Source organism: Capricornis sumatraensis, chromosome 9 (assembly GCF_032405125.1).
Source record: "Capricornis sumatraensis isolate serow.1 chromosome 9, serow.2, whole genome shotgun sequence".
NCBI lineage: Eukaryota > Metazoa > Chordata > Mammalia > Artiodactyla > Bovidae > Capricornis > Capricornis sumatraensis.
The window spans coordinates 61,230,480-61,258,174 of record NC_091077.1 but is presented as its reverse complement, the minus strand read 5'-3'; the positions used below and the strand labels follow the sequence as shown (position 1 = coordinate 61,258,174).

The following is a 27,695-nucleotide window of genomic DNA, read 5'->3' as shown; positions in this document are numbered from 1 at the left end:
AGAGGGAAGAGGGTGGAAGAGTGTTTCTCACAGTGGGAACAGCACAGGCAACGTCTCTGTGATGTGTATTTTGATGGAGCGTGTCAGCTCCAGGGGGTTGGTGGTCTTACTCTTCTTAGGCATTCTCTGTTGCTTTCAACTTTCATTTTTTTGGCGGCACCATGGGGCATGCAGGATCTTAGTTTCCTGACTAGGGATTGAACCTGCGCTCCCTGAAGTGGAAGCGTGGAATTTTAGCCACTGGACCAGCCAGGAAATCCTTGCCTTCGACTTTTGGACACCTAGGGGCTAGAAGGAATATTAGAAACCTGTAGCATGTCTAGAAGGGGTGGAAGGTGGGCCAGGTGGCCAAGGTCTGGAAGTCAAATCAGCTGAGAGTGGGCCAAGAAGCTGGGGACTTTAGCAGGGAAAAGAGACCCCTCAGGGGTATATTCTCTCCCCTTATCCCTGCAGGGACATCTTGAGCCCCAGAGATGAGACAAGACTGCTCTGTATGGCTCTGGAGGGCAGAGCAGGGCCACATGTCTAGAGTAACAGGGAGGTAGATTTCAGTTCAACCTAAAGAACTTTCTCATTGTCAGAACTGACCCTCTACCCGCAGATGAACATGGTCTTGGGAAATATTGAGCCCTGTTCCAGCAGATACACATGTGGAAGCCCTCTTCTCACTGCTGGGTCTTGTTTCCCTCCTTGCCTGCATCCCTGTCCTTGTCTGGTAAGATGCTTTGCTAGAAGCACAAAGTGGGAGATGGTTTAGGGGTCAGAATAGCCTCAGTTGCATACGAATATCAGAATGAAGAGTGCTCCCTTGTCTTAGGGATGGGGAAATAAGGTCCAGAGAGGGTCAGGGGCTTGCCTGAGGTCACACAAGTCAGTGACACATGAGATCTGGGCCCTTCAGCCTCTTTCCATTTCAATTCTTGGCTTTTCACCCCTTGGAGCCTTTCTCTCTGAAAGTCTTTGGGGTGTACATGTGATTGGAGCCAGGCCAGGAGGCTCCCTGAAGCTGGGAGAAAGCAGCCCCTCACCATTTCCCCCTGTTTTGCCTGCTATGATCCTGTCACCAAGCTCTGTGGATATATATTTTTTAATTTTCCTTTTTGTAACCCATTCAAGAAAACCTAGGCACAGCCCAAATAAGGAACATGTTGGAACTTCTGTTGGTTCAATGTTCCCTGCAGCAAACAGACTCTTCGGGTTCCCAGGCCTTCTGTGTCCCCAGCAAGGCTTCTGCTGGGTTGGCGTGGGGCAGGCCTGGGAGTGCGGGACGGCTGGAGTCTGGAAGTGGGCGGCGGCAGCTGGGTGGAGAGGAGGAGGGATGTGTGGTTTCAGGAAAAGGTCCTAGGATTTCCTGGCTCTCAAATGCTAGTTTGTGGAGCTTGGGGAAGAGCTGCTATGCTGAGCTGGGGAGAAGAAAGAGAGAAAACCAAGCAGTGGGGATTCTGAGCCCCCAGCCCCTGCTGCCTCTGCTCTGTTTGCCATTTGGGGACCTGAATAGCTGTGTTTGTTTCTTATTAAGAAAGGATACTATTGCTTAAAAAGAAAAAAAAAAGAGAAGGCTTACAAATGATCAACAGTTGATTTCACAGATGGATAAACTGAAGCCCCCACAAAGTGAAGGGATTTGCTTCAAGTATATAGAGGTGGGTGTTATGGAAACAGGGGCTTCCCAGGTGGCTCTAGTGGTAAAGAACCCACCTGCCAATGCAGGAGACATAAGAGACATGGGTTCGACCCCTAGGTTGGGAAGATCCCCTAGAGGAGGGCATAGCAACCCACTCCAGTATTCTTGCCTGGAGAATCCCACGGACAAAGGAGCCTTTGCAGTCCATAGGGTCGCAAAGAGTCGGACGTGACTGAAGTGACTTAGCACACGCGCACACACACGTTGTGCAAACAGGATGTTCCTTTCATTTCTGAACAAATCTGACCCCAGCTTTTTAACTGAGGAATCTAGAAGCTCTCAGAGGATCTCGCATGAGCCACAGTCACCCCCCAAAGCACACTCATTCCAACTCCCAGGATGTTGCATATCATTTCCCACAAACCCCCCACCCTAATGCCCATCTGTGGACCCCAAGTTAGGGGAGTCTGAGAGGTTAGGGTATTGAAAAGAGCAAAGGATGATGATTCAGGACTCCTGGGTTCACGGTCTTGGCCTCAAATTTCTTTCTTCAAGTTTCTTTAACTGTAGAATGGGGAGAGAGCAGACCTCAATGGCAAGATATTACTGCAGTGTCGGCTGCAGCTCCTTGCAGCCCACCCTCCGGCCCCTCGACTGGGGCTGCTCCAGCGACCAACCCCAGCTCTGCGCCTTCCCCCAGACATTCAAACCCCATCTGCTGCGGGTCCCATGCCCCCAGGCCTTGCTCTGTGCCAAGTGATCAGACCAGCTAACCTGGACTGTGAGTTACTGACCACCAGGAAGTATTGCAAGTTAATCCTCTCACAGGTAACAGGTCTGTCTACCTTTGAGCAGACACTTTCTGAAATCACCCCAGCTCATCTCAGAGAGGTAGAATGCTTAGGGATATTAACCCGGAGTGGTGCGATTTGGAGAGAGAAAACTGCACTTTGATTAAGAGGTGCCGATCACATAGTATTTCTAGTGAGTAGCTAGAAATTTGGGACTAGAATTCTGAAGCGAGGAATGGCTGTGTAGAAGCAGATTTCACCCTTGGGTGACGCTCAGTGGCTTTCATCATTTTGCGGGGTTGGGGGGAGGTGGGCGGGGGCAGTGGTGGTGGTCAGAGAATCCCTTGTGAAGCTAATGAAAACTATGCGTCCTCTCTACAGAACAATGCACAGACCCAGAATAATTTAGTTAAAATTTTAGGGATGTTCACAAATGCTCAGAGCCTCCACAGAGATCCCAGCTTAATGGTCCTGGGTAGAAGGGATGGCAGGGGAAGAGGTAAGGATGGGTGGAGAGAGAACAAGGAGTAGAGATGTTCCGAAGGGGATGGGAGGGGGATGAAGAAGTGATAATAAGTTGGGGGGGCCTGCCAAGGAGAATGCGGTGACCCAGAAATGAGAGAGAAGATGGGCCTCAAACTGGGTAGCCACTGGGGCCAAATGTCACCTGTCGTGGGGCAGGCTAGGCAGATCAGGCCCACAGGGGACTGCAGGGGCGGGGGTGGGGGCCACTGGGTGGGCGGGGCTGGCACAACTTTTCTTCCAGGGAGCCGGGGGTGGGAACCAGATTGTGGTGGGTTCATGAAGGGTGGGAGGTGGGAAGAGGAGGCGGCGAACGTCGGACACTTGCTCTGGAAGTTTGGCAGCAGAGGAAGGAGGAGGAAGGAAGTGGCCAAGGCTTGTGGGTCGAGAGAAAGGCTCCTGGTTTTTCAGCTTTTCAAGTTTGGGGAAGGATGGTTGTTTATTTCTCCAGAATGAGGGAGTCCTGGGTGTGTTTGGGGAAGCAGCCAATGAAAGGAAAACCCTAGAGACAGACGACATTCCTGATAGTCAGACCCCTGAGGAGTGCAGAGTGGCTCTGGGACTGTGCCATCGTAAGCCATGTCTGGCTCCGGGACTGTGCCGTCATAAGCTGTGTCCGTCCCCATCTGCTGATACCCATAGGCATGCCCCGGGCTCTGGAGTGAAGGTGGGGAAGTTGCCTTGAGGGCAAGATGGTGGTAACTGATCTTGGGTCTCAGGGACCTTTTCCCATCCCTGCGTAGCAGATACTTCTCACAAATGGCCCAGGAGGAAGTGGGGCTGCAGCTCCTTGTGTCCATCTTTCAAGTGGAAGGATAAACAAGCTGATAGCCAAGCTGAGTGAGGACCCCAGGTGTTTGGAATTACAGCGAGTCAGCATTTTGGGGTATTTCGGGCCAGAAAGGGTGATGAGCCTCCTGTGGGCAGGCAGCCAGCAACTCCCAGGACACTGTGCCTGCCAGGCAGCCAGAAAAGCAATTTCCCAGTGTAAATCTTGCTTTTCACGGCCCATTAGCATGTTCCCACATTTTCAGCCACGATGGACCCACTATCAGCGTGCTCTCGCTCTTCCCGTCTGTCTGTTGAACCAGGTGCTGCCTCCCTGCCTGCTTACACCCAAGGGCAGGTTGCTTGGGCCTGGGGAAGCACCCCATCCCCTCACGATGGTCCCCACATACCTCCTTCCCTGGCTTGCTTCTTTCCTGAGCTTGGCAAACAAGGTCCATTTTGCTTCTGATGATGCCAGCTGTTCTCATCACTTCGGCGATAATGATGTCTATAAAAGGCGTTGTTTCCTGAGCATTTACTACACTCCAAGGATTGGGCTAAAGCCACTGCATACCTTAGTCTCATATTGAATCCTTGAAACAACTGCTCAGGGTGGGTACTAGTCTTTACCTACATTTTACAGGGGAGGAAAATAGTCTTACTGAGGTTAAATAAATTGCTAGTAAGCGGCTGGACCACAATGTGCACTCTGGTTGGTCTGGTTCAGGACTGCCAGTTCTTACCCACATAGAACTTCACAATCCAACCTGGTGGTCACTAGCCACTTATAATGATGGAAATGAAATAAAATGAAAAATTCGTTTCTTCGGTCCTACTAACCACATTTCAAATACTCTATAGCCATAGGAGGCTAGTGTCTGTCACGATGGACAGTATTTCCATCATCGTAGAAAGTTCTGTTGGACAGCTCTAGTATAGAATATTGAAGGTGGAGGGAATCCCCTGGTGGTCTAGTGGTTAGGACTGGGTGGCCTGGGTTCAATCCCTGGTTGGGGAACTAAGGTCCCACGAGCCATGTTGCACAACCAAAAAAATGAAGAATATTGAAGGTGGAAAGGTCTCTATACTTTTTAGCCTCATGCCCACACCAATCCCCACGAAACCCATGAGGCCCACACTGGGGCACACCCCTCCCCAAGACCTCCCAGCAGGGCTGAGATCTGAGATTTTGTCCCTCCAGTGTCTGTCTATCTCGCACACACTCCTCCCTGCCCAGATTCTGTGACCCTCTCCTAACACGTGTACATACCCAGGGTGACGGCACGTGTCACCACATACATGAGGGCATTGACAGGCTGCTGACACACACTTGTGGGCAGACATGTGCCCCTGAAACCTTTGTACCCAGGATCCACCCGAGGACATCCCCCACCTGCCAGGGCCCTCCTATGCAAGCTTCATCCCTTCCTCCCTGGACCCCTGGTCACTCTCTCCCACTCTGCCCTCCCCATCCTGGCCTCCTCCCCTTTTCGGCCCTGTCCTGTTTCCAGGCTCTGCCCACCCACCCACTGGCCACCTGCTCAACTCAGGGCCGTGGGAGGGGTGGGCTGGCTCTTCCTTTTGCCAAAGCTGCTGGGCTGCGGCCACTTGCTCCCACAGGACGAGAATGCAGAAACATGCCTTTTTTAAAACAAAAGATTAAAAAGAGAGGAAGTTAGGGCTGCGATCTTGCTGCCCACACTCTCATTTTTGCTACAGAATCTCCTCTGCCCCCCCACCCCAGCCCTGATCCCCAGCACCAGAACTGGCAGGGAAGAGCCTTTCCACTCGTGGATGAAGACCTGAGGCCTCATAGGTAGAAAACAGGCTCCCTGGCCCAGACCATTTCCTCGCCCCATCAGTGATCAGTGTGCCCTGGCACTGTGCCCAGGGTTTCGCGTGTGCTGCCTCACTTAATCTCCCCCCAAAACCCAGGACAAAAGTATTATTATTGCCCCCATTTTATAGGAGGAAACAGAGCTGAAGTGCCAAGTTCAGTATCACACAGCTGGGGGTCAGTCACGATCAGATCACAGGGCTTTGTGAGCCCAGAACCCCTGCTTTTGGAGGTCACACTGTCTTGCCTTTGGTGGAGTCAGGAGAACAAGAACAGGCAACCTGGATTCTTGTCACAGCCTCGGGAGGAATATGCCTGCTCCCTTCAGTTTCATGTCCTGAAAAAATGGGGGATCGAAATCACAACTTTGCAGGGTTGTTGTGAGGACCAAGGAGCTTAGTGGTGAAGGTGCATCAGAAGGGAGTATGCCTTCTGGGTTTGCGCGAGCCTGGTGTTCTCTGAATTGGTTTGGATGAACCCCTCCTTCTACGTGCGTGTGTGCCCAGTTGTGTCCGGCTCTTTGAAACCCAGTGGAGTGCAGCCCATCAGGCTTCTCTGTCAATGGGATTCGTCAGGCAAGAATACTGGATTGGGTTGCCATTTCCTCTTCCAGGGGATCTTAACCTAGGGATCGAACCTGCGTCTTTGGCATCTCCTGCTTTGGCAGGTGGATTCTTTGCCACAGAGCCACCTGGGTTAGAACCTGGGATTTACACAAAAGCTTGACACTGGGTTGTGAGGAGGAAGTTCAGCAAGCATGACTTCTCTTATTTGATAGACGTGGCTCTCAGGTCCTCAGTTCCTGGGGTAGAGCCTAGGTTCGTGGAGCCTGTTAAGCCTCTGCACAGAGCCCCATGCATGTGCTACCTGGCGGTGAATGAGACAAACCCTCCTTTCCTGCCCCTCTTCTCCCTGGAATCCTCAGAATCTTTGCCAGAAGGGGCCATTTGAAACATGCTCTCTTCTCTGGGGCTTCTGAGAATCATGGCCTCCCACTGGGCAGGAACCTGAACGTCCCGGTCTGAGTAGGGTGGGCACCTTCCTCAAGTACCTGTTCCTGTTTCTAACACCCCAGCCTGACGCCCTCTCCCTGCCTAAGTTCAGTCCCTCTCACTTAAATCTACCTCCTGTTCCTATAGTAACATTTATGGAGGCCCTGTTGGTCCTTAGGAACTCTGTCTAGTGGATGGACGAGCAGCCGTGGTCCTGGGCTAGCGGGGGAGGTGTGGTGTGCTGTGTCACGGGGAGGGAGCTTCTCAGGGCGGGAGACCCGCTGGGCTGCTCCCTCCACGTGGAGGACAGGCAGAGCCCCCCAGCCAGACGATGGTCTGTAGCTATGCCCATGAGTTCTGGCCTTCACCAGCTTTCCTACAAGGTCATATTTCCTGGCCTCTAGCCCACATCCCAGATCTTCCTTCCTCATCCTTCTCCAGTTTCCCACCCATTCCCTTCATGCTGCTCAGACACGAAGCCAGTGACAGAACGCCCTGGGGCCTGTGAGAACAGGCATCTCTGCCAGCCTGCAGGCTTCCTCGGTGCCTGCCAGCGTCCGCCCCTGCTCCCATCAGCTGCATCTGTGTAGCTGGGACCTGCCTGTGTGCTTGGGAGAGGGGATCAAAGTTTGGAAGATATGGTGGGGCATGGCCATGTCAGGAACCTGGGTGTGCAGGCCCGCAAGCAGCAGGCTTACTGGGTGGAGAAGCCAAAAATCTGGGGCTGCAAATATCTGAGTTCAAAACACAGCTCGCCTGTGTGACCTTGAGCAATCTCCCCTGAGCTACGGGGAAGCTCAGAGTCTTGGGCTCTGCCTCAGACTTAAGGAATCAGAATCTGCCTTTTAACAAGATGCCTGGGTAATTCATATGCACATTAAAACTGGAGAAGGCTGCACAGGAGACTTGTTCCTTGCCATTAGCCTGTGGTTAGGGCGATAATAGACCATGGGCAGTGTCTGGCCCCTTAGGATCCTCCTTTGTGATGTGAAGGGGTTGCACCAGATGATGTTTGTAGTAGAAGATATAACATGGCACCTAGATGCCAGATCTAGCCCTCAAACTAGTTTTGTTTGGCAAAATATTACGTTTAGATTTGTTTTGATTTATTTATTTTTAATTGGAGGATAATTGCTTTACAGTTGTGTTGGCTTCTGCCATCTATCAGCATGAATCAGGCCACAGGTGTAGATATGTCCCCTCCATCTTGAACTTCCCACTCCATTCCACCCCTCTAGGTTGTCACAGAGCATTAGATTTGGAAATTTCCTGTGTGACCCAGGGAGCTAAACTTTTTGGAATAAGATGGCAGTATTTAACGGAGAAGGCAATGGCACCCCACTCCAGTACTCTTGCCTGGAAAATCCCATGGAAGGAGGAGCCTGGTAGGCTGCAGTCCATGGGGTTGCTAGGAGCCGGACACAACTGAGCGACTTCACTTTCATTTTCACTTTCCACTTTCATGCATTGGAGAAGGAAATGGCAACCCACTCCAGTGTTCTTGCCTGGAGACTCCCAGGGACAGGGGAGCCTGGTGGGCTGCCGTCTATGGGGTTGCACAGAGTCGGACACGACTGAAGCGACTTAGCAGCAGCAGCAGCATCAACCAGTATTTAAAATTTGGGAAATGTCACTAAAATATCCAGTTTCTAGTTTTTCTTGAAAAATCAAATAATGTGGAAAATGGGCACGTTCCACATGGCAACAATGTCTCCTATGAGCTGGGAAACCCACAGCCCTTGCTTCAAGTTCTTCCAGCCACAAATATTTTGAAGATAAAAACCCAGGAGCCTCTAAAAACACATGAAAAAAATGCTCAGCTTCACTCTTAATATAAGAATTCCAGATTAAATCTACATTGAGTCGCCGTGCTCGTCTCACTAGTAAAGATATAAAAGTTTGATCACACATTGTATTGACAAAGGCCGAGGGAAATGGTCCCCTCACATATTAGCATGAACGTTGGTACATCTCTAAGATGGATCGTTTCTCGTTATCTTTCAGAAATGCCCTACAACACCTTTGTATTGTTTTGTCACTAAGTCATGTCTGACTCTTTTTCGACCATATGGACTGTAGCCTGCCAGGCTCCTGTCCATGGGATTTCCCAGGCAAGAATACTGGAGTGGCTTGCCATTCCCTTCTCCAGGGGAAAACAACAGCTACCCTTGACCAAATAATACCTGTTCTAGAAGTCTATTTGCAGACACTTGTATACATGAAAAGCGAAAGTGAAGTCACTCAGTCATGTCCAACTCTTTGCAACCCCATGGACTGTAGCCCACCAGGCTCCTCCGTCCATGGGATTTTCTAGGCAAGAGTAGTGGAGTGGGGTGCCATTTCCTTCTCCAGGGGATCTTCCCAACCCAGGGATTGAACCTGGGTCTCCTGCATTGTAGGCAGACGCTTTACCATCTGAGCCACCAGGGAAGTTATGGGAAATGTAATTCTAAGGCACATACATGAGGTTAGGCATTGCAGCACCGTTTGTCATCGCTATAGACTGGGACTAACCTAATTGCCTGTCGATAGGGGACTGGCTAGGTAAATTATAGGACAGCCACATGATTAAATGAGAACTCTTTATGTGATGATATAGGAGGAGGATCTGTAAAAAGATTTCTGAAGAAGAAGAGGGTACAGAGCAGCACGCAGCGTCCAGTATTTGCATGGGGGAGGGGAAGGTATCTGTGGAAAGATGCTCTGGTAACACTGACCACCTCTGCGCAGGGGACCTTGGAGTCTGGGGTATAGGGATGGGAAGGAGTCACTTAACTATCCACACTTTTGCATCTTTTGAACTTTGAACCATGTCAATGTGTTAACTACGCAAAGAATAAAACACTGAAAACTTCCAGGGACCTACTGCTGCTGCTGCTGCTGCTAAGTCGCTTCAGTCGTTTCCGACTCTGTGCGACCCCATAGACGGCAGCCCACCAGGCTCCTCCGTCTCTGGGATTCTCCAGGCAAGAACACTGGAGTGGGTTCCCTTTCCAGAGACCTAGATTCTGTGATTCTAACATTGCATGATTTTAGTGCTTTAGTATTTGTCGAGCCTAATTTAATATGACTGGACAAAGCTCAACTCCCACGAGGCCAAGTTCCTAACAATTTACTACCAGTGGTTCCCATGGGTCTCCAGGCCTGCTCTGTCCCCAAGGTATGCCACTAGCAGCCCCTACGAGCTCGAGCAGCCCTGAGGGAAGGCTCCCTCCCAGCACAGAGCAGCTGCGTGAACTGTGGTGTCTCCTGGGAACACAGCCCTTGGGCCCTCACTCACCCTCTTTGCCTCCTCTGTCCTAGGGGAGCCTTCTCAGTGGTGCGCAGGTGTGTGAAGGTGCTGGCCGGCCAGGAATATGCTGCCAAGATTATCAACACGAAGAAGCTCTCGGCCAGAGGTAGGTGCCAGATCCATGCCTGGCCCGCCCTCCTCCCTTCATCCTTCCTTCTATGTCTTGGGTTAGAGCCAGGACCTGGGTCTCTCCTGGGTGACGCTGCTGTCAGAGGTGGGGGCTCTTCTTCCTGTGGGTACTATGAGAATAGACTCCTCCACATTTCTTCCTTAGGGGATCTAGACTGGATGCCGTAGCCTCTCACAGGCCAGGCTCTCTACCCCTCATCCACCCACCCGGCTAAAGACTAAGCTGCCAGGCAGGCCCTCCTTTCCCTGCTGTTCTGCCATTCACCTGCATTCTCACTGCCAGGCCTCTGCGCCTGCCTCTCTCTCTGCCTAGATGCTCTCACCTGGCTCCTTACAAGGCTGGCCCTTTGTCAGCCTTCAGGTCTCAGTTCAATGTCACATCCTTTGAGAGACTTCCCTGCCCCCCAGATCTGAGGGTGACCTCCCCGTTTTATGTCTCTTGTTACTGTTTACTATCTTTGTGGCTTTCTCCCAATGTGGAGAAAGTATCCCATTTACTGGTTTGGTACCTTGTTTACTATTCATCTTCTTTTATGACCATAAGCACCAAGAAGGTGGGGCTGGGTCTCATTCCCTGTACGTGCCCAGCACCCGGGACAGCGCCTGACATATCCGGGTGCTCAATCAGCGTCCTATGAACACCAGGTGCGCTGTGCCTCGACCGCACCAGTCCACCTTCTGCTTCCTGAATACTCCCTTGGACAGTGGCTTCCCAGCCTGGAATCCCCTGGAGAGCTTCAGACATTCCTCGTGCCTGGATCCCACATCCCAAGGGTGTAATTTAATTAGTCTGGGCTGTGACTTGGGTTTTTGGAAATGATCCCCAGGTAATTCTAATTTGGACGTGGTTCTAAACCCGCAGCATCAGCATCATTAGGAGATTGTTAGGAATGCAAATTCATAATTCCAGATGTAAGGGATCCGAATCTGCAATTTGACAAGATACCGGTAATTTGTATGGACTTTAACCTTTGGAGGGCCTGCTCTGAAGCTATGTTCTTGCCCTTAGCATGTGGTTAGGGTGGTGATGGTGGTGACCACAGTGGCAAAGGTTGTCTTCGAAGATGTCCACCCTGAAGAGTGGGTCTGAGCTGCCTTAGGGACCCTAAGCTGTGGGGGGCATTCTGGCGGGTGAGGCAGGTCAGGAGGGGGCTGTGCAGCCACGGCTTGCACAGCATGGAACGGGCTGGCAGAGTGTCCAGGTGTTTGTCTGGCATAGTGGCAGCTGTCTGGGCCAGGGCCCAGCAGGTGTGGGTTTCGCAGAGGCCGGTACAGGATGTTCACATTGGGCCCCACGGGCCTCCCAGCAGGCTCCGTGTTTCACCGTGTGCTGCTGCCTTTCATGTCTCTGGCTCAGCGTTGCTGGGAGCCTGGCACTTTCCAGTTACCGAACTCCCCCGTAGACAGATCAACATCCTGCAGGGAAAAGAGGCTGGGGTGGCGGCAGTCCTCTGAAGACTGGGGCCTGCCGTGGCACACAGCCTGTGTGAATGCTCGTGCGGAAGGGCGAGCCCTGCGGAAGGTCCAGGGCCAGAGCCTGGGGTGGGAAGCCAGGGCAGGCAACAAGGCCAGCAGGGGCACTGCCTCACACGCAGATGCCGGGACTCGCCCGGCCGTTGCTGGGTGACTAGTGGCTGTCCAGTGCCCTCTCTGAGTTTTATATCACAGATGGTCAAGGGAGATGTCCCAATCCCTGAGATACAGCAGGGGCAGGGCTAGAGCCGTGGCTTGGGGTGACAGGATGGGTTGCCACCCCCCCGCAGGGAGGGAGAATCAAGAACTAGGGTCCTCCCTGGATGCTGGGGAATCTTGAGCCTGTTCAGCACAGTCTCAGAGCCACATCCACACAAGCACGAGACAGAAAGAAACACATGTGGGGGGATGGAAGGAGCATCGCCTCTTTTCTGGAAGGTAACTAAGGGTTTGGGGGAGTGTAGACTCTGGTCTGTGCAGTAACTGCCAAGCCCCCTCTCTGGTGATTTAAGAAAGCTCTGACCTCCTGGGAGGAAGGTGCCCAGGCCTTGGTGAGTGTGAGGGGCTGGGGGGAGGGTCTCAGAACCTTCCCAAAGGAGCCTGCCAACTGCGATGCTCTTCTCCCAGCTTCCTTTAGCAGGTTTCTTTGTTCGTTCCTCCTGCGGCCTGTGGCGGGGAGTGTTTTAATGCTGGATGTTTGGCAACACACTCCAAGCTTCTCCTGCTGGCACTCCTGGGTGACTCTGGCAGTTCCCAGCAGGGGCCATGCCCCCCGGAGCTTCCTCCACCCCCACCCCGGGAGCTATGGCTTCCCCTTTCCCATGGGGCCAGCCTCTTTTATTGAGCAGCTCCCAAACCCGGGAGATGATTTTTGTGTGTATTTTTAAACTACTCTTTTTATGTAAAATGCTCGTACTATAAACAATTCCAAGAAGCCATAAAGACATGAAATGAAAGGTAAAAATGTTTCCCTGTCCCAATCCCTGCCAAATCCCCCTGGGAGCCTTTTGAAAGCTACAGCTGCCCCAGTTCCACCCCTGAGGGTGGGGGATTCAATAGGTGAGGCCCCCCAGTTCATGCCTTTACAAAGTCCTGTCGGCAGTGACAACAGCCGGGAGATGCTCAGCGCTAACTCCCTGCCAGGGGCTCTGGAAGCTTCCTAGCCACAGCCTCACCAGGCAGACAAACAGAAAGAATTCATCAACATTTTAGGGGATGGTGGGCACATGGACCTAGCTAGTGCTGCCAGAGGTGACTGGCCCCCGTCCAGCAACCTCCACAAGCCTCACTGTCCACCTGAACACTGAGGGGTTACTTCCTCGGCTCCCTAATGACCAGTCCCAGGACACCAGGTGGAAAGCATGGGATGAGCTCATTCAGCTGTCCCTGAGCTTCATGTTTATGCAAGGGAGCGTGCAAGGAGGCAGTGAGATGCATCTTTCTTGTCTTTCTCATCTACTTCCCCACCCCTTCCCCATTCTTGGTCCTCCAGATTATTTCTCCAACTGCCCAGGATCTGGAGGCTTTTTGAAGTCCTGTGGAGGGAGGGGACATTTCCTGTTCTGAGACTAGAGGTCTATTTTCTGCCCTGGCTCCTGTTCCTCTAGCCAGAACCCCGCTGCCCACATACCTGCTGGAGCCCACTCACTCTGCTGGCAGAGCCCTCAGGCTTCCCCAGGTTCTGCTCTGCCCTGTCATGCCCTGCTGGTCCTGTCTGGCCCCAGAAACCTCTCCCCAGAGTTCCCACCCACCCACCGCCTGCCGAGCTCTGGGCAGACTTGGCCCCCTTAACCCCAACACCCTGGAAGTCTGCCCCCAGGAAGGGAGGGAGAAAATTCACAAAGCATCTATCACAATGCGTGTTGGGAGCAAGGCTTCCTGGTGACCAAGCAGGAGGCTGCAGACTAGCTTCTCTCAGATCTCTCACCATCATGGGACTGCACTGAACTGGATGGATTGATTTCTCAATTATGAAAATAGGAGGCAATACAGTACAGTAATTATGAACATAGGCTGAAATCCCAACTTTGCTACTTCTTGGGTATGGGAATTTGGACAAGCTGCTTATGACTGTGGGTCCTTGGAACATAGCAGAAACTGGCAGTCAAGGGTCTTGCTGTCATCACACCTGTTTTCTAGGCAGGGAGACTGAAAAGAACATTAAACACACCAGTAAGCTGGGTATTTTCAAGTAGTGATCAGTGTTAACAAAGAAAATAAGACAGGGTTATGGGGGTGTCATGGGGCTGGAGGAAAAGGCAGCTGGGGAAGTTAAGGAGGTGACATGGTGCTGGGACCTGCTTGAGGAGAAAGAGGCAGCCATGAGAAGACCCAAGAGTATTTCAGGCAGAGGGCACAGCAGGTGCAAAGGCCCTGAGGTGGGAAGGAGTTTGCAGTGCCTGAGGCCACAAAGGAGGCTAGTGTTGGGGGGGAGCTTCAAGGCCAAGATGAGGCAGAACTCGGCACCCTGCAGGGTCTTTCTGGATGTTTTTGAGGACTTCGGATTGTATTATAAGTACTTTAGGAAGCTGTTGGAAAGTTTGAAGGCAGGATCTCATTTATATTTTAATAAGGAGTCCTTGTCTACCCTCTTAACTATTGACTGGGGGGCTGGGGGGAGCCTTTAAGAGTGGTTCCTCAAAGTTCTGAGTTGTAACAAGGCTTGACCACACTGATGATTACCTTGATTTTGTCAAGAGACTGCTTAATGGAGCAAGCCTCAAAGGTCAAGAGGAACTCAGCGCCTATATTTCTTGAGGTTCCCTGCATATTAGATAATGAAAACATTTCAGAGTTACAAAAATTATTATATAAAGCATATGTTTACATTCAACAAATTAATGCTTTTAGCACTGAAGGTTGCAATGCAGTGTAATTGTACTATGCACAAGATGATTACAAGATTTATGAAAACAGTTCCTAGCATTTCCAGCAGTGACGTCTTGTAACCAGTCACATGTTTAAAGCTGTGTGACCAGCGTTTTCTTCTTTCAATCCTGTTAGTGTAACTCTGCTCCCAGGTGACCTTACATGGAGAAAAACATCAGAATTCTGGATTTAGGTCCTTTGTCCCCTGAATGTGTAGCCTGAGCCAGGAGTCCCCTCATCCCCTCTGATAGGACCCACTTTGAGTTGCCTGGTTTTTGGTTCTGCTGGGGATGGTGGGTGGGGGGCAGGGTCTGGAGCTGGGGAGTGTTCAGTCATCCTCTGCTTACTGAGGGCTCTTGGCCAGCTCTGGATGGGGATCCCCCTCTTTTGCCTGGGAATCAGCCTTCCTTCCCCTCCACCTCCCTACCCTGAAGGATTTGGAAGGAGACAGAGAGGGAGGAGAAACGAGGATGCCCCCAGCTGGGCCAGCCATCCCCCTCTAGCCTGCAGCTGCCTTCAGCTGGGGAGTGGAGCTTATACTCTACTGAAAGAGGATTGGACTTTATTGCTTTGCTGATGGAAAAGCCACATTTCAGTATTGATCTTGGTTTCTGCAGCCCTTGGAGGACAGCTGGTGATTCCACTAACAGAGAGGGGAGGGGACAGGGGAGCTGGGCAGCCTAGGGACAGGGCTGGGATTTTCTTCCTCCTCATCACCATCCCTGGTGCCCATCTTCCCTGGAGGGGCCATTCAGAGAGCAGGGTTCTAGTCCTGACTCCACCACTGAGTGTCTGTGTGAGTTCCCTCCTGTGGGCCTGAATTTTCCCACTCGGGAATAGGAGGCAGATGGAGATGATAGTGATGAGTCAGGGTGTGGAGAATAGGACAGCATTGGGTTTTGAGTTTTATTTTTATTTATTTATTTTTTGAGTGGTTTTTTTTTTTTTTTGCTGTGCCACGTGGCCTGCAGGATCTCAGTTCCCCTACCAAGGGATGAAGCTGAGCTGTGGCAATGAAAGCCTAGAGTCCTAACCACTTGGCCACCGGGGAACTCCCCGACAGGGTTTTACTGCTCACCCATGGAGTCTGACTACCTGGATACAAAGCGTGGCTCCATTGCTCACTGCAGTGTGACTTTGAGTCAGATACTTAACCTTTCTGAACCTCTGTTTCCTCCTCTGTAAGGCCAGCACAATGGTAATGTTATCCTCAGAGGATTATTGGGAGGGCTTGAGATGTATATAAAGTGCTCTGCACAATACCTGACACATAGTAGATATTCTGTATTTGTGACTGGCTCCTATTATACTGTTGGTTTTTTTTTTTTTTAATTAAGGCATTAAATACCAAATTGTGAGAAAAGCACCACAAAGGAAATTGAAAACTGATCAAAACAGGGACAGTGATGCCCACAGCCCGGGCTTATCAGGAGGACTGAATGGGGTCACGGGTATGATTGTGTTCAGCAGTCTCAGAGTCAGAGATCATGGGTGCAGATCCTGAACAAGGCCTCTCTCCCAGGTGGGCAGCGAAATCTAGGGGGTTTGGACAGAAGTCCCAGGAAGCAGGTGGGAGATCTCTGGGTAAGCCCCCACTACCCTGCAGATTCTTTGGGGCTCTCTGTGTCCTTGGTGCTGACTTCTCCCACAGTAGGCATCTTCTATAAATTAATCCAACCCTTCTCCTGCAGAGAATACCTACTCCCTTAGGAAGATTCATTTATTCAATGATTTGTTCTTTCATTTAGTTATTTCTTCTTTTTTTAAGGTTTAGCTTTAGTCATCTCTTTATTTATGTATTTTAAAAATTGTATTTATTTATTTACTTTTGGCTGTGCTGGGTCTTATCACTGAGCGGGCTTTCTCTAGCTTCAGAGAGCGGGGGCTGTTCTCTAATTGTGGTGTGAGGGCTTCTCATTGAGTGGCTTCTCTTGTGGCGGAGCGTGGGCCTGGGGCCCTTGGGCTTCATCGGTCGTGGCTCCCAGCCTCCAGAGCACAGGCTCAATAGTTGCGGCACAGGGGCTTAGCTGCTCTGAGGCCATGTGGGATCTTCCTGCTTCAGGGATCGAACCCGCGTCTCGTGCATTGGCAGGCGGATTCTTTACCGCTGAGTCACCAGGGAAGCCCATTCATTTATTTCTTGAGCATCTTCCATGGGCCAGGGATTTAGGTAGATGCCAGGGGTACAACAGAGACTAAGTCCTTGCCCTCAGGGACAGCGACATCCCTGAGACAGAGCGGCATGTGCTGTCTAGGGGCCCTGGGAATGCAGAGGCGGAGCCCCCAGCCGCTGGCAATCAGGGTGGGCTGCCAGAGAGAGTGACATCCAAGGATGGCTAAGAGTGAGTGACGGCCAGTGCAGAGCGGGTGGGAGGCTGAGAGGGAGCTTTCCAAGCTGAGAGAATCGCATGTGCGAAGGTCCCAGAGTGAGAGGGCTGGGCAGGGCGTGCCTGGAGAGCTGAGGTTCAGCAGTTCCACCGGAGAAGGTGCAGTGGGAGGGGCAGGGCTGGGGGATGGCAGTTGGAGCCTGATGTGGGGTGGGTGTGTTCCAAGCTGCCTGGAGTTTGGCTCTGATACAGGCAAGAGATGCCCCTCGGTTGAGAACCCTGAAAACCGAGACCCAGAGTGGGGAAGGGACTTCTGCCTCACTGCAGCCTGGGTCTCTCTCTTCCGCTGCATCTCACTGCCTTCTTGGAGAAGCCAGAGGCTCTGCCCAGGCGACCTTGCCCAGGCCCTGGGAGGGAGAGGTCATTAGAGGCTGTGAGGAGGGAGAGATGGGGTGGGTGGAGATGCCTCCCTCCCCTGGACTCATCTGGGCATCTGTGTGTTTCAGACCACCAGAAGCTGGAGCGTGAAGCCCGCATTTGCCGCCTGCTGAAGCACCCCAATATTGGTGAGCATGGGGGATGGGCGAGGGGTGTGGGTGGGACCTGGCCCAGCTCCCCTGCCCGCCCTGGTGGGTGTTTGTTGAGGGAAGGGGGCAGCTGCTCTCTTCTTGGGGACGGCAGCAAATAGAGGTGGGAAAGGGGGTGTCTTTCATGGTATCCATACTCCTCCGCGAGCAGCTTGGTTGGGGGGAAGGTGAAGAAGGGGCCCTTCCTCCCAGCCCACGCTGCCGGCAGCCTCCTTCAGAAAAGCTGTTTCAGGAAAACTTCCGAAGCTCTGAGAGACGAAAATAGGCCAGGCTTAGCCTTGACCAGTGTAGCCCACTCCCCAAGCCCACCCCCATGCTGAGTCAGCCTGGCACCATGGCCCTTCCCACCTGCAGGGACCTGCAGTGCCGGTCTCTCCAAGCCAGCCCCAAGGTGGCCCCTGCCCCAGAGTGGACTGAACGCAGGCTGCATGGAGTGGCTGTGCCCAGGGCAGGCAGGATGGCTCTGAAATAGCACCTGGCTGCCTGACCTCCCTTCCCCCGTCCCTGCACAGCTGAGGGGCTGTCTCACTGCGTGGCAGGGCTCTGAGTCATGATGGGGAGGGAGTGCAGATTCTAGATATAGTTCTGTCAGGGAATGGCTGTGTGACCTTGGGTAGGAGCACTACCCTCTCTGAGCCGCTTTCTCCCATCTTTGCAAGGAGAGGGCTGTCTGGACCAGCTGGGCATCTTGTTAAAAGGTAGATTCTAGTTGAGTGGGTCCGGATGGGGCGTGAGGGTCTGCATTCCTAACACACTGTGAAGTGACACCAAAGCTGCTGGCTCACCAGTCACACTTGAGCAGCAAGATCTAGGTGCTCTGTAAGGAACATTCCAACTCCGACAGCTACCATGCCTTCTCCCTCAGGAGGGGAGCATCTCTCTGTGTCCAGGGCCCCAACAGTTAACTCCTCTGCAAAGAGTAGCATCTCCATCTTCTATTTATACCCAGAAAGCACCTCCCCTTCCCGTGCCTGGGGAAAGGAGCAGAGCTGCACAGACAGCAGCTGGAAGCTTGGGGCTAGAGTTGGAGAAGGGGCAGCAAGGCGACTGGCGGGGAGCTACCCTGGTTGGCCCCTGACCTGCTTATGACCATGGGCAATTCCTGTCCAATCTGGGCCTGCCTCCAGCTCCCCAGCTGTACAATGGAGGGAGTCATGAGTGGTCTTTGACTAGAATCCCACGGTTCTTAGAAAGCCCTTTAATCCTGGAAGAGGGAGATGGTTGTGTGTTTGTGCCACTGCGCAATTGCAGTTGTCTGCGGTCAACACTTCCCCATCCTTCAGTCGCTCACTCCCAGCTCTAGTAGGGAGCAGTAAGTTATGGGCTCTGGGGCTGACAGACTACAGTCAGATCCTGGGTTTGCTGCTTAATTGCTGTGTAACCCAGGACATGTTGCTTAACTGCTCTGAAGTTCAGTTTTCTCATCTGGAAAATGGGAATGATAGATACCTTGTAGGCTTATGATGATCAAACAAAGCATAGCACAATGAGAGGCCCCAGGGAAGGGCTCTGGATCATTTAGCTGCTCCACCTTTTCTCAATCTACACCCTCCAACAGAACAACCTTACCGAAAGACTTACCTTTCGTCTGAATCTTTGTATGATTCTCATTCCTCTGAGCCATCAAGATTTTGAATCATTGGTTTGGGGCACTATATATAATATGCTGGTTAAGAAAATGGAATTTTAAGTCAGACACACCTGGGTTCAAATCCCAGTTCTACCCTTTATTTGGTATCTGAGCTTGGGCAGGCTATGAACTTCTCAGACTTAGTACTTTCCAGTGTGAAATAAGGATAGTCATGGTACCCACTTTCTAGAACTGTTGTGAGGGTTAAGTGATATATTGCAAGTAAAGTACTTAGCATAAGCCTGGCAGGTGGTAGAATCTCAGAAATGGCAGCCATCATCTTCATTATCATCATCACTTGAGTTATGACTCCTTCATTCATTGACCTGATGTCAAGGACATCTGAGACCCCACCATGTGCCAAGGCCTCTGCTAGTCTCTGAGGACGTGTGGAAGAAATGAGGGTGGGAGAGGAGTGGGGTAGCCAATGGACAGGGCAGTAGAGAGCGGGGCTGAGATCCAGAACGAGAAGACGCTTAGAAGAACCTAAAGCTATTGTCAAGGCTGGAAGGGTCCTTGGAGGGGATCACTTTCTGAGCCTCCAAGCACCTCAGTTCAAAGTAGTTGTAATCTGTCTAAAAGAGAGCAGATCAGTCCAGATGTGGCTATAGAACCTGAGAAGTGGGTCTGTGCCCAAAGAAACTGGACTATTCCACCTGCTTAGTGATCCCAGCCAAGCTCACTGCTCTCTGCCCGTGTGTGGCCACAGCCCAGCCCTAAGGGACTAAGTCAGGGAGGTCGCTGGCTCAGCACAGGGTGAACAAGCTGTACCATACACAAAGCATTTCCCTCCTAGATCTTGCTTCGGGGAGGACAGCACTCTGCTCTCTGTACCATTAGCACCTGCTGATGAAGTGGACCCCCACCCCCACCTTAAAAACCACCCAAGGAGCAGGAGGAGATAACCTGAGAGTTTAGCAGGTGATATGGGGTGGCAGAGGGAAGTGAGGTTAGTGAGGAAGATGGCGATGTCTTCATTTATTAAGTTTTTCCTAGTGCCAAGCACTGTGTTGAGCGCCTTACTAGCATCTTTGAGTTAACTCCTGACACCAGTCCAGTGTAGTGGTATTGGCTCTGCTGCTAGGAAAGGAGGCTCAGAGAGGTTACATAATTTGCCCAAAGTCACACAGCTTCTAAGAGGTGGAGCTGGTAAGCAAAGTCAGAGAGTCTGACTGCAGAGCCCATGTTCTCAGTCCTTCTGTGACCATCAGGGGTGTCTTATTGGGGGGCAGTGGCCAGAGGAACAAGTATGACCCTTCAATTTCTGAGAAAGAAATGGTAACTGTTGGAAACAGGACAGAATGTCAGAAGTTCATGAATCCAGCTACACAAATGAAAACTAGGCTCCAGATTTGTTTGTTCTGTGGCAGGGGCAGCACAAATGCCCATGGGCACAGACATGCCAGTCTCCCCACCAGGTAGTGGCGCCACCACACAGGCCATAGCCTTGGGATCCTTGCCTCTCTTGGGCTCTAGGCTGAGTTTTTCCTCAGGGCGGCCTCCAACCACAGGAAGAGAGGTTTTATGCATGAAAACAGCACTGAAATGAGGAATCCTGTCTCCTGTGCTCTGAGCCAAGATTTAGCCACCTCTTGGGGACTGAAGCCAACTCCAGGATCATCCCGCAGGTGGGGACTGGAATCCAGCCCATATCCCCCTGCTCAGAGGGCCAGCCTTCAAAATCAGCACAAAGGCACCATCGGAGCTAGAGGAAGCTCTGGAGACACCCTCTCCCATTCTGTCCATTTCCCTGAGCCCCAAGGACCTTCTCTAAGAGAGGCTGAGGCTTCTGGCCAGAGGGAACCCTAGTCTTCTTGGAGCTCCTCCCAAATGGCTGTTGACCTGGTTCTAAAAGCCCTTACTTGAGATGCTTCTGGACGCAGCTTGGCTTCTCAGAGATTCTCACAATCACAAAAAGAAAAAAAAAAAAAAGGAGTTAAAACCTCAAACACCTGAGCAGAGTAGAGGAGAAGGAGTTTGCTCCTGAAGAATCCTTTGGGAATAAAGGGTCTTTCTCAAAACTTTACCTTGTTACACCATTAAAGCAAGTTTACGGTAGATAAATGATAAGACAAATAATTTTAAAGTATTTCCTATAATCTCAGCATATGGAGCTAATATTGATAATATATACTGCCATGTGGTATCTGATGTCTGTAGCTTCCTAAGTACATCTAAACATATCAGGTCAGGTTTCCTACAAGCAGAGCCTGAGGCCAGGATTCAGGTGTGTGTGGGAACATGAGGGCGTGCTCTCAGGGGAGACCTGTAAGCATAGCGAGAAGCAGGATGGAGGAAGGGGAAAGGAACCGAGCAGAGATGTGGCTTCAGGTCAAGTCTAACTCTGACCTGACCCCAGGTGAAGGGTGCAGTGGGGAGGCCTCGGGAACATAAGCCCTGTCTTGGAGCTGTCCCTCCTTTAAGGCAGACTGGCCCTTTGCATGGCCTCTGCCTCCCCACATTAGTTCATCATTGCCTGAAGGCTGTCGGCAATCTTGTGGGCAAAGTGGGCAGTTCCATCAGCAGTGGGCAGTTCTCCAGAGAAGGAGGGCACCTGCGCATGGTTAGCCAACCCCCCAGCAGCTGCAGGATGGCGGCACCACCTTCCTACAGGAGGTCTGAGCAGGGAACCAAAATAGGGCTTTCAGATTCTGCACACACAAAATATAAGACACTCAGTTCAAAACACACAGACATTTCGAAAGTCTATTTTTGCTTTGAAATGCATTTAAAAGTTGAAATAGATTGAAGGATGAAGGGATGGATAGAAATATAGTAAGGCATATAGAAGAAATGGAGTAGGAAATGACAACCCACTCCAGTAACCTTGCTTGGGAAACCCCACAGACAGAGGACCCTGGCGAGCTACAGTCCATGAAGTCACTGAGTGAGACATGACTGAGAGATTGAGCATGCACACACATATGAGAAAACACTGGTAATAGAATCTAGGTGGTATGTACATAGGTATTCACTTGACTGTATTTTGAAATTTTTTATTATAAAATGTTGATTAAAAAATTAAAGCAGGATTAAATTATACGTACTCAGGCTACTTAGTTTTTCAGTTCAGCTCAGTTCAGTCGCTCAGTCGTGTCCGACTCTTTGAGACCCCATGAATCGCAGCACGTCAGGCCTCCCTGTCCATCACCAACTCCCGGAGTTCACTCAGACTCACGTCCATCGAGTCAGTGATGCCATCCAGCCATCTCATCCTCTGTCGTCCCCTTCTCCTCCTACCCCCAATCCCTCCCAGCATCAGAGTCTTTTCCAATGAGTCAACTCGTCGCATGAGGTGGCCAAAGTACTGGAGTTTCAGCTTTAGCATCAGTCCTTCCAAAGAAATCCCAGGGTTGATCTCCTTCAGAATGGACTGGTTGGATCTCCTTGCAGTCCAAGGGACTCTCAAGAGTCTTCTCCAACACCACAGTTCAAAAGCATCAATTCTTCGGCGCTCAGCCTTCTTCACAGTCCAACTCTCAACATCCATACATGACTACTGGAAAAACCATAGCCTTGACTAGACGGACCTTAGTCGGCAAAGTAATGTCTCTGCTTTTGAATATGCTATCTAGGGTTGGTCATAACTTTTCTCCCAAGGAGTAAGCATCTTTTAATTTCATGGCTGCAATCACCATCTGCAGTGCTTTTGGAGCCCCAAAAAATAAAGTCTGACACTGTTTCCACTGTTTCCCCATCTATTTCCCATGAAGTGATGGGACCGGATGCCATGACCTTCATTTTCTGAATGTTGAGCTTTAAGCCAACTTTTTCGCTCTCCACTTTCACTTTTATCAAGAGGCTTTTTAGTTCCTCTTCACTTTCTGCCATAAGGGTGGTGTCATCTGCATATCTGAGGTTATTGATATTTCTCCCAGCAATCTTGATTCCAGCTTGTGTTTCTTCCAGTCCAGCGTTTCTCATGATGTACTCTGCATATAAGTTAAATAAGCAGGGTGACAATATACAGCCTTGACGTACTCCTTTTCCCATTTGGAACCAGTCTGTTGTTCCATGTCTAGTTCTAACTGTTGCTTCCTGACCTGCATACAGATTTCTCAAGAGGCAGGTCAGGTGGTCTGGTATTCCCATCTCTTTCAGAATTTTCCACAGTTTATTGAGATCCACACAGTCAAAGGCTTTGGCATAGTCAATAAAGCAGAAATAGATGTTTTTCTGGAATTCTGTTGCTTTTTCCATGATCCAGCAGATGTTGGCAATTTGATCTCTGGTTCCTCTGCCTTTTCTAAAACCAGCTTGAGCATCAGGAAGTTCACAGTTCACATATTATTGAAGCCTGGCTTGGAGAATTTTGAGCATTACTTTACTAGCGTGTGAGATGGGTGCAATTGTGTGGTAGTTTGAGCATTCTTTGGCATTGCCTTTTTTTGGGATTGGAATGAAAACTGACCTTTTCCAGTCCTGTGGCCACTGCTGAGTTTTCCAAATTTGCTGGCATATTGAGTGCAGCACTTTCACAGCATCATCTTTCAGGATTTGAAATAGCTCCACTGGAATCCCATCACCTCCACTAGCTTTGTTTGTAGTGATGCTTTCTAAGGCCCACTTGACTTCACATTCCAGGATGTCTGGCTCTAGATGAGTGATCACACCATCGTGATTATCCGGGTCATGAAGATCTTTTTTGTTAGTTTTGCTTTAAAATAGTTTAAAAACATCTTTCAGTCATTATTTGTAAATATATTCTATTTAAGATTTTAAAAAACATTTTATTTAAATTTGTATCCCTTCATCTTCCATCTCGGGTCCCCATCTGTGGAGGCACCCACTCTCCAAACTTTATGCAGAGAATACTTTGGCTACCTGATGTGAAGAGCTGACTCATTGGAAAAGATCGAAGGCAGGAGGAGAAGGGGATGACATGGGATGAGATAGTTGGATGGCATCACCAACTCGATGGACACAAGTTTGAGCAAACTCCGGGAGATAGTGAAGGACAGAGAAACCTGGCGTGCTGCAGTTCATGGGGTCACAAAGAGTTGGACACGACTGAGCAACTGAACAGCGACATGAGAGCCATATGCTTTAAGGGACTCAATATTGTGTGTGGCAGAAATTCAGATGGCCCTGGGGCTCACAGTGAAAATTCTTACCCGCCCACAACTCCAGCTGTTCTAATTCCCTTCCCCAAGGCCACCTCAGTGCCCACATCACTGGATCATTCCAGAGAGACAAATGCCATACCCAAGCTGAAATGCAGCCTCCTTTTTAGAAAGGACTGTGAATACTGCTTTGCTCTTTCACCAAACAACAAAATTTAGATATGATTCCAAACTAGTGAATAAAGAATGCTGCATTATTTTAACATTTTCCATTGTGTGATGTACCGTAACTCTTTGAGCCCACCCTCCCTGCTGCCCATGGACCTGTTTAGGTTGTGGTACAGGGAAGGACATGAACTTGACCTGGGAGAACTTGCCCTTGGCTGACAGGGTACAGGCCCCCTAGACTCAGCCCCAGGCCTTGGGCTCTCCCTCCTTTTTTTTTTTTTTTTGAATGAAGCTTAGGGGGTAATTTTGGAAGCTCTGGGCTCCTGGGAGCTTTGCCTCTGTTCTTGGTAAATGAGGTATGAAAAGATGACAATTTCTCAGCAGGCCAGAACTCTGGGATTGCTGTCATTCCCTCGTCCACCAGCTCTGTTATCTCCTCAGACCGGGAAGTGGAGGAGGGCTATTAGCGCAGGGCCAGCACTGAGTCAACATGGATTATGTGCCTCATGGAATTCTCACAACAAGCCTCCCATTCCAGGAGTTTCATTCTCATTGTCCAAGCAAGGAAAATGAAGTCATGTCTGACTCTTTGTGACCCCATGGACTGTAGCCTACCAGGCTCCTCTGTCCATAGAATTTTCCAGGCCAGAGTACTGGAGTGGGTTGCCATTTCCTTCTCCAGGGGATCTTTCCAACCTAGGGATCCAACCTGGGTCTCCCGCATTGCAAGCAGACGCTTTACCATTTGAGCCACCAGGGAAGCCCTCCAAGCAAGGAAAGAGGCTCAGAAAGGTATAGCAACTTGGTCAAAGATGCACAGCTAGCAAGTGGCAGAGATTTGAGTCATAGGCTCTTCCCATGACCCTGGCCTTCCCAGCAGGGAAACTGAAGGTTGAAGAGGGAAGGGGTCTAAACTCTGACCAAAGCTGGGGTCTTTTGTCTTTATGCTCAGGCTTCTTTGGGTGATGCCTGAGATCAGTGAAGGCTTCCCTGGTAGCTAAGGCAGTAAAGAATCCACCTGCTAATGCAGGAGATGCGGGTTCAGTCCCTGGGTTGGGAGGATCCCCTGGAGTAGGAAATGGCAACCCACTCCAGTATTTTTGCCTGGAGAATCCCTTGGACAGAAGACCCTGGCGGGCTATAGTCCATGGGGTCGAAAAGAGTCAGATGTGACTGAGCGACTAAACAACAACAAAGGTGAGCCTTGGTTCATGCTTTGTCAAAGCACCTGGTAACCAGCTTGAGCTCAGTGACTTTCAGAGAAATTGGAATGTTGGCTATCTGAGGGGTGAGAGGGGGTGAGTGGGGAGCCCTGTGTCCTGCATAACCAGCTACCTTGGCCCCTCCTGCAGTCCGGCTCCACGACAGCATCTCTGAAGAGGGACACCATTACCTGATCTTTGACCTGTAAGTCTGGCTTCACCCTGGGGTGTCCAGTGGGGATGGGGACAGCCCTGGCAGGGGTGACTTCACTGGGTCCCTTGGTTTGAAGTGTCCCCATAGCCCCCAGATTGGGCTGAATTCTCTCTTCTGAGAGAGTTTCCCAAAATGTGGTAGGCCTGCCACCCAAGCAGTGCAGGCTGGCTTTCCTGACACACCAACAAACACTTTTAACTTTCATCATCATATATTTAGTTTTGCTTCTATTTGTGGACAGTGATGCTGGTTTTCCATTTCTAGTGGTGCTATGAAGTTTCCTTTCAGAATAAATTTAAAGTTTTTAAAGCCAGGCAATTGAATGAAAAGCAATCACGAACTGAGAGGCCTCAGTGGCTCTCGGCCTCATCTGTAAAGAACAGCACTTGAGACAGTGGGGGAGGCTGTGCATGGCTGGGGTCGGGGAGTTGGGCGGGGGGCAGTGGGGCTATTGGAAATCTCTGTACCTTCGGCTCAGTTTGATGGGAACCTAGAGCTACTCTTTTAAAAAGTCTATTAAAAAACAACAGCAACAAAAAGCTCCAGCCCTTGGATTTCCAAGAGCCTGATGAATCATAGTGACATGTTCTGAGTGTCCCACCCCTAGTCCTGACCTCAGCCTGGCACTGATGGAGGGGAGGGTGGACTGGAAGTCAGGAAGGGAGTTATATCAGGGGACATCCCAGTGGCCTCTGGGGCCCCTCTGTTTGGGGCTGAGGTTCTGAGGTCCTTGGGCCCCATCCTTAGCTTCCTGGAGATTTCCAAAAGACGCGGCACGTGGGGCCTTTGTGGGAGGGTGACTCTGTGCCTGTCTCCCCAGCGTCACCGGCGGGGAGCTGTTTGAAGACATTGTGGCCCGGGAGTATTACAGTGAGGCGGATGCCAGGTGAGTGAGAGGTGCAGCCGGGCTGCGGTGCCCGGGGGCAGGGCACTCTGCCCTGGGGCCTCCCGGGGAGGCCTGCCCTCACCCACCCCTCTTGCTCTCTCCCCAGTCACTGCATCCAGCAGATCCTGGAGGCCGTGCTGCACTGCCACCAGATGGGGGTGGTGCACCGGGACCTTAAGGTGAGTGACCCCCACCCCCACCCCAGCGGCCGGCTCATGTGATCCCAGCCCCTCCCTCAACCTGCAGAGCCGGGGCTATGATCATAGCCCCTTTAGCTATCCTGAGTTGGGCTGCGTGGGAAAAATTTTCCCCACTCTTCAGATGAGGAAACTGAGCTCAGGGAGGTAGAACACCTGGACCCGGGACCCAGGTCTCCCGACTCCCAGCCTCAGGTGATTTGTCCCAGGCCAGGTGAGAGGTGGCTAGACTGCCAAGGCTGGCTCTGGGGGGGGGTGCAGATTCCAGCAAGGCCACCTTCTAGCTGCAGGGCCTCAGCTTCATTATAGTGAGGGTTGCCATAGCAACCTCGGTACAGGGTCAGTGAGGATGTCAAAGGAGACAGCACAGTGCCTGGAACGTAGAGGTGTTGTTAATCTTGCTTCCGGTCTCTGGAAGGGAGTGATGGGTAGGAAAGCAGGCTTTGAGGCCTTCCGAGTCTTGGGCCTCACAGCATCAGTGACTGGTAGTTGCCTAGCATCATCTCCATTTTGCAGAGCAGGAAACGACGGCCCAAAGAGTCCAAGGGGTTTTCCCCGAGAACATGCAGTTCAGTTGTGCTTGAGCTAGGGCTGGAGCCCTGGCCTCCTGACCCCGGTCCCCTGCCCTCACTGGGCTGGGGCTAAAAAGCCACTGACTGAGCCTCCTGCTTCTGTAGCAGTCCCTTCTAGGTGACCCTGCCGGGTGTCCATCAACCGTCTGCTTTTTGACTTTCGGTGACTATGAACTCACTTTTTATGGGGTAACCCCTTGAACTGTTAGGAAATGTTCCTCCAATCTTTCCCTATGGTGGGGGCTTCACCTGTGAACCCCAGTTCTACCCTTTGGGGCCACACAGAGGTCAAGCCCCCCCGCACAGAGCAGCCCTGGAGGCACGTGGGTGGCTTTGCAGCAGCTCCTGCGGCTTCTGCAGGCTGTTCTCCATTCCCCTCAATGGAATTCCCAAGCCTTCCTCGTCCTAGCCCTTCCCTGGCCCTCCTCCTGTCAGCCCAGACCCCTCTCTGGGGTTCAGTGCTCTGACCAGAACCCCTGCTCACCCCTGACGGTCACGAGCCATATGTGGCTTCGCACCCGAGCCCAGGTGAGCTCCTCGCGTCTCAGTCTAG

General features: G+C 51.3%; 1 protein-coding gene and 1 non-coding gene across 4 annotated transcripts in view; one reads left to right on the top strand and one right to left on the bottom strand.

Moving 5' to 3' along the window:
- Window positions 1-27,695, top strand: part of CAMK2A (calcium/calmodulin dependent protein kinase II alpha) — a 62,007-nt gene that overhangs the window by 6,031 nt on the left and 28,281 nt on the right. For 2 of the 3 annotated variants that reach the window (XM_068981140.1, XM_068981139.1), the window contains exons 2-6: window positions 9,838-9,932; window positions 17,130-17,189; window positions 25,424-25,478; window positions 26,308-26,373; window positions 26,480-26,552. In XM_068981140.1, coding sequence (XP_068837241.1) covers window positions 9,838-9,932; window positions 17,130-17,189; window positions 25,424-25,478; window positions 26,308-26,373; window positions 26,480-26,552 — 349 coding nt within the window. Of the gene's footprint in view, window positions 1-9,837; window positions 9,933-17,129; window positions 17,190-25,423; window positions 25,479-26,307; window positions 26,374-26,479; window positions 26,553-27,695 lie in introns of those variants that run through there. The other variant, XM_068981141.1, reaches the window with a different exon arrangement.
- On the bottom strand, window positions 8,893-8,964 carry TRNAC-ACA (transfer RNA cysteine (anticodon ACA)). Its single transcript has one exon. It is a non-coding gene; the product is annotated as a tRNA-Cys (tRNA).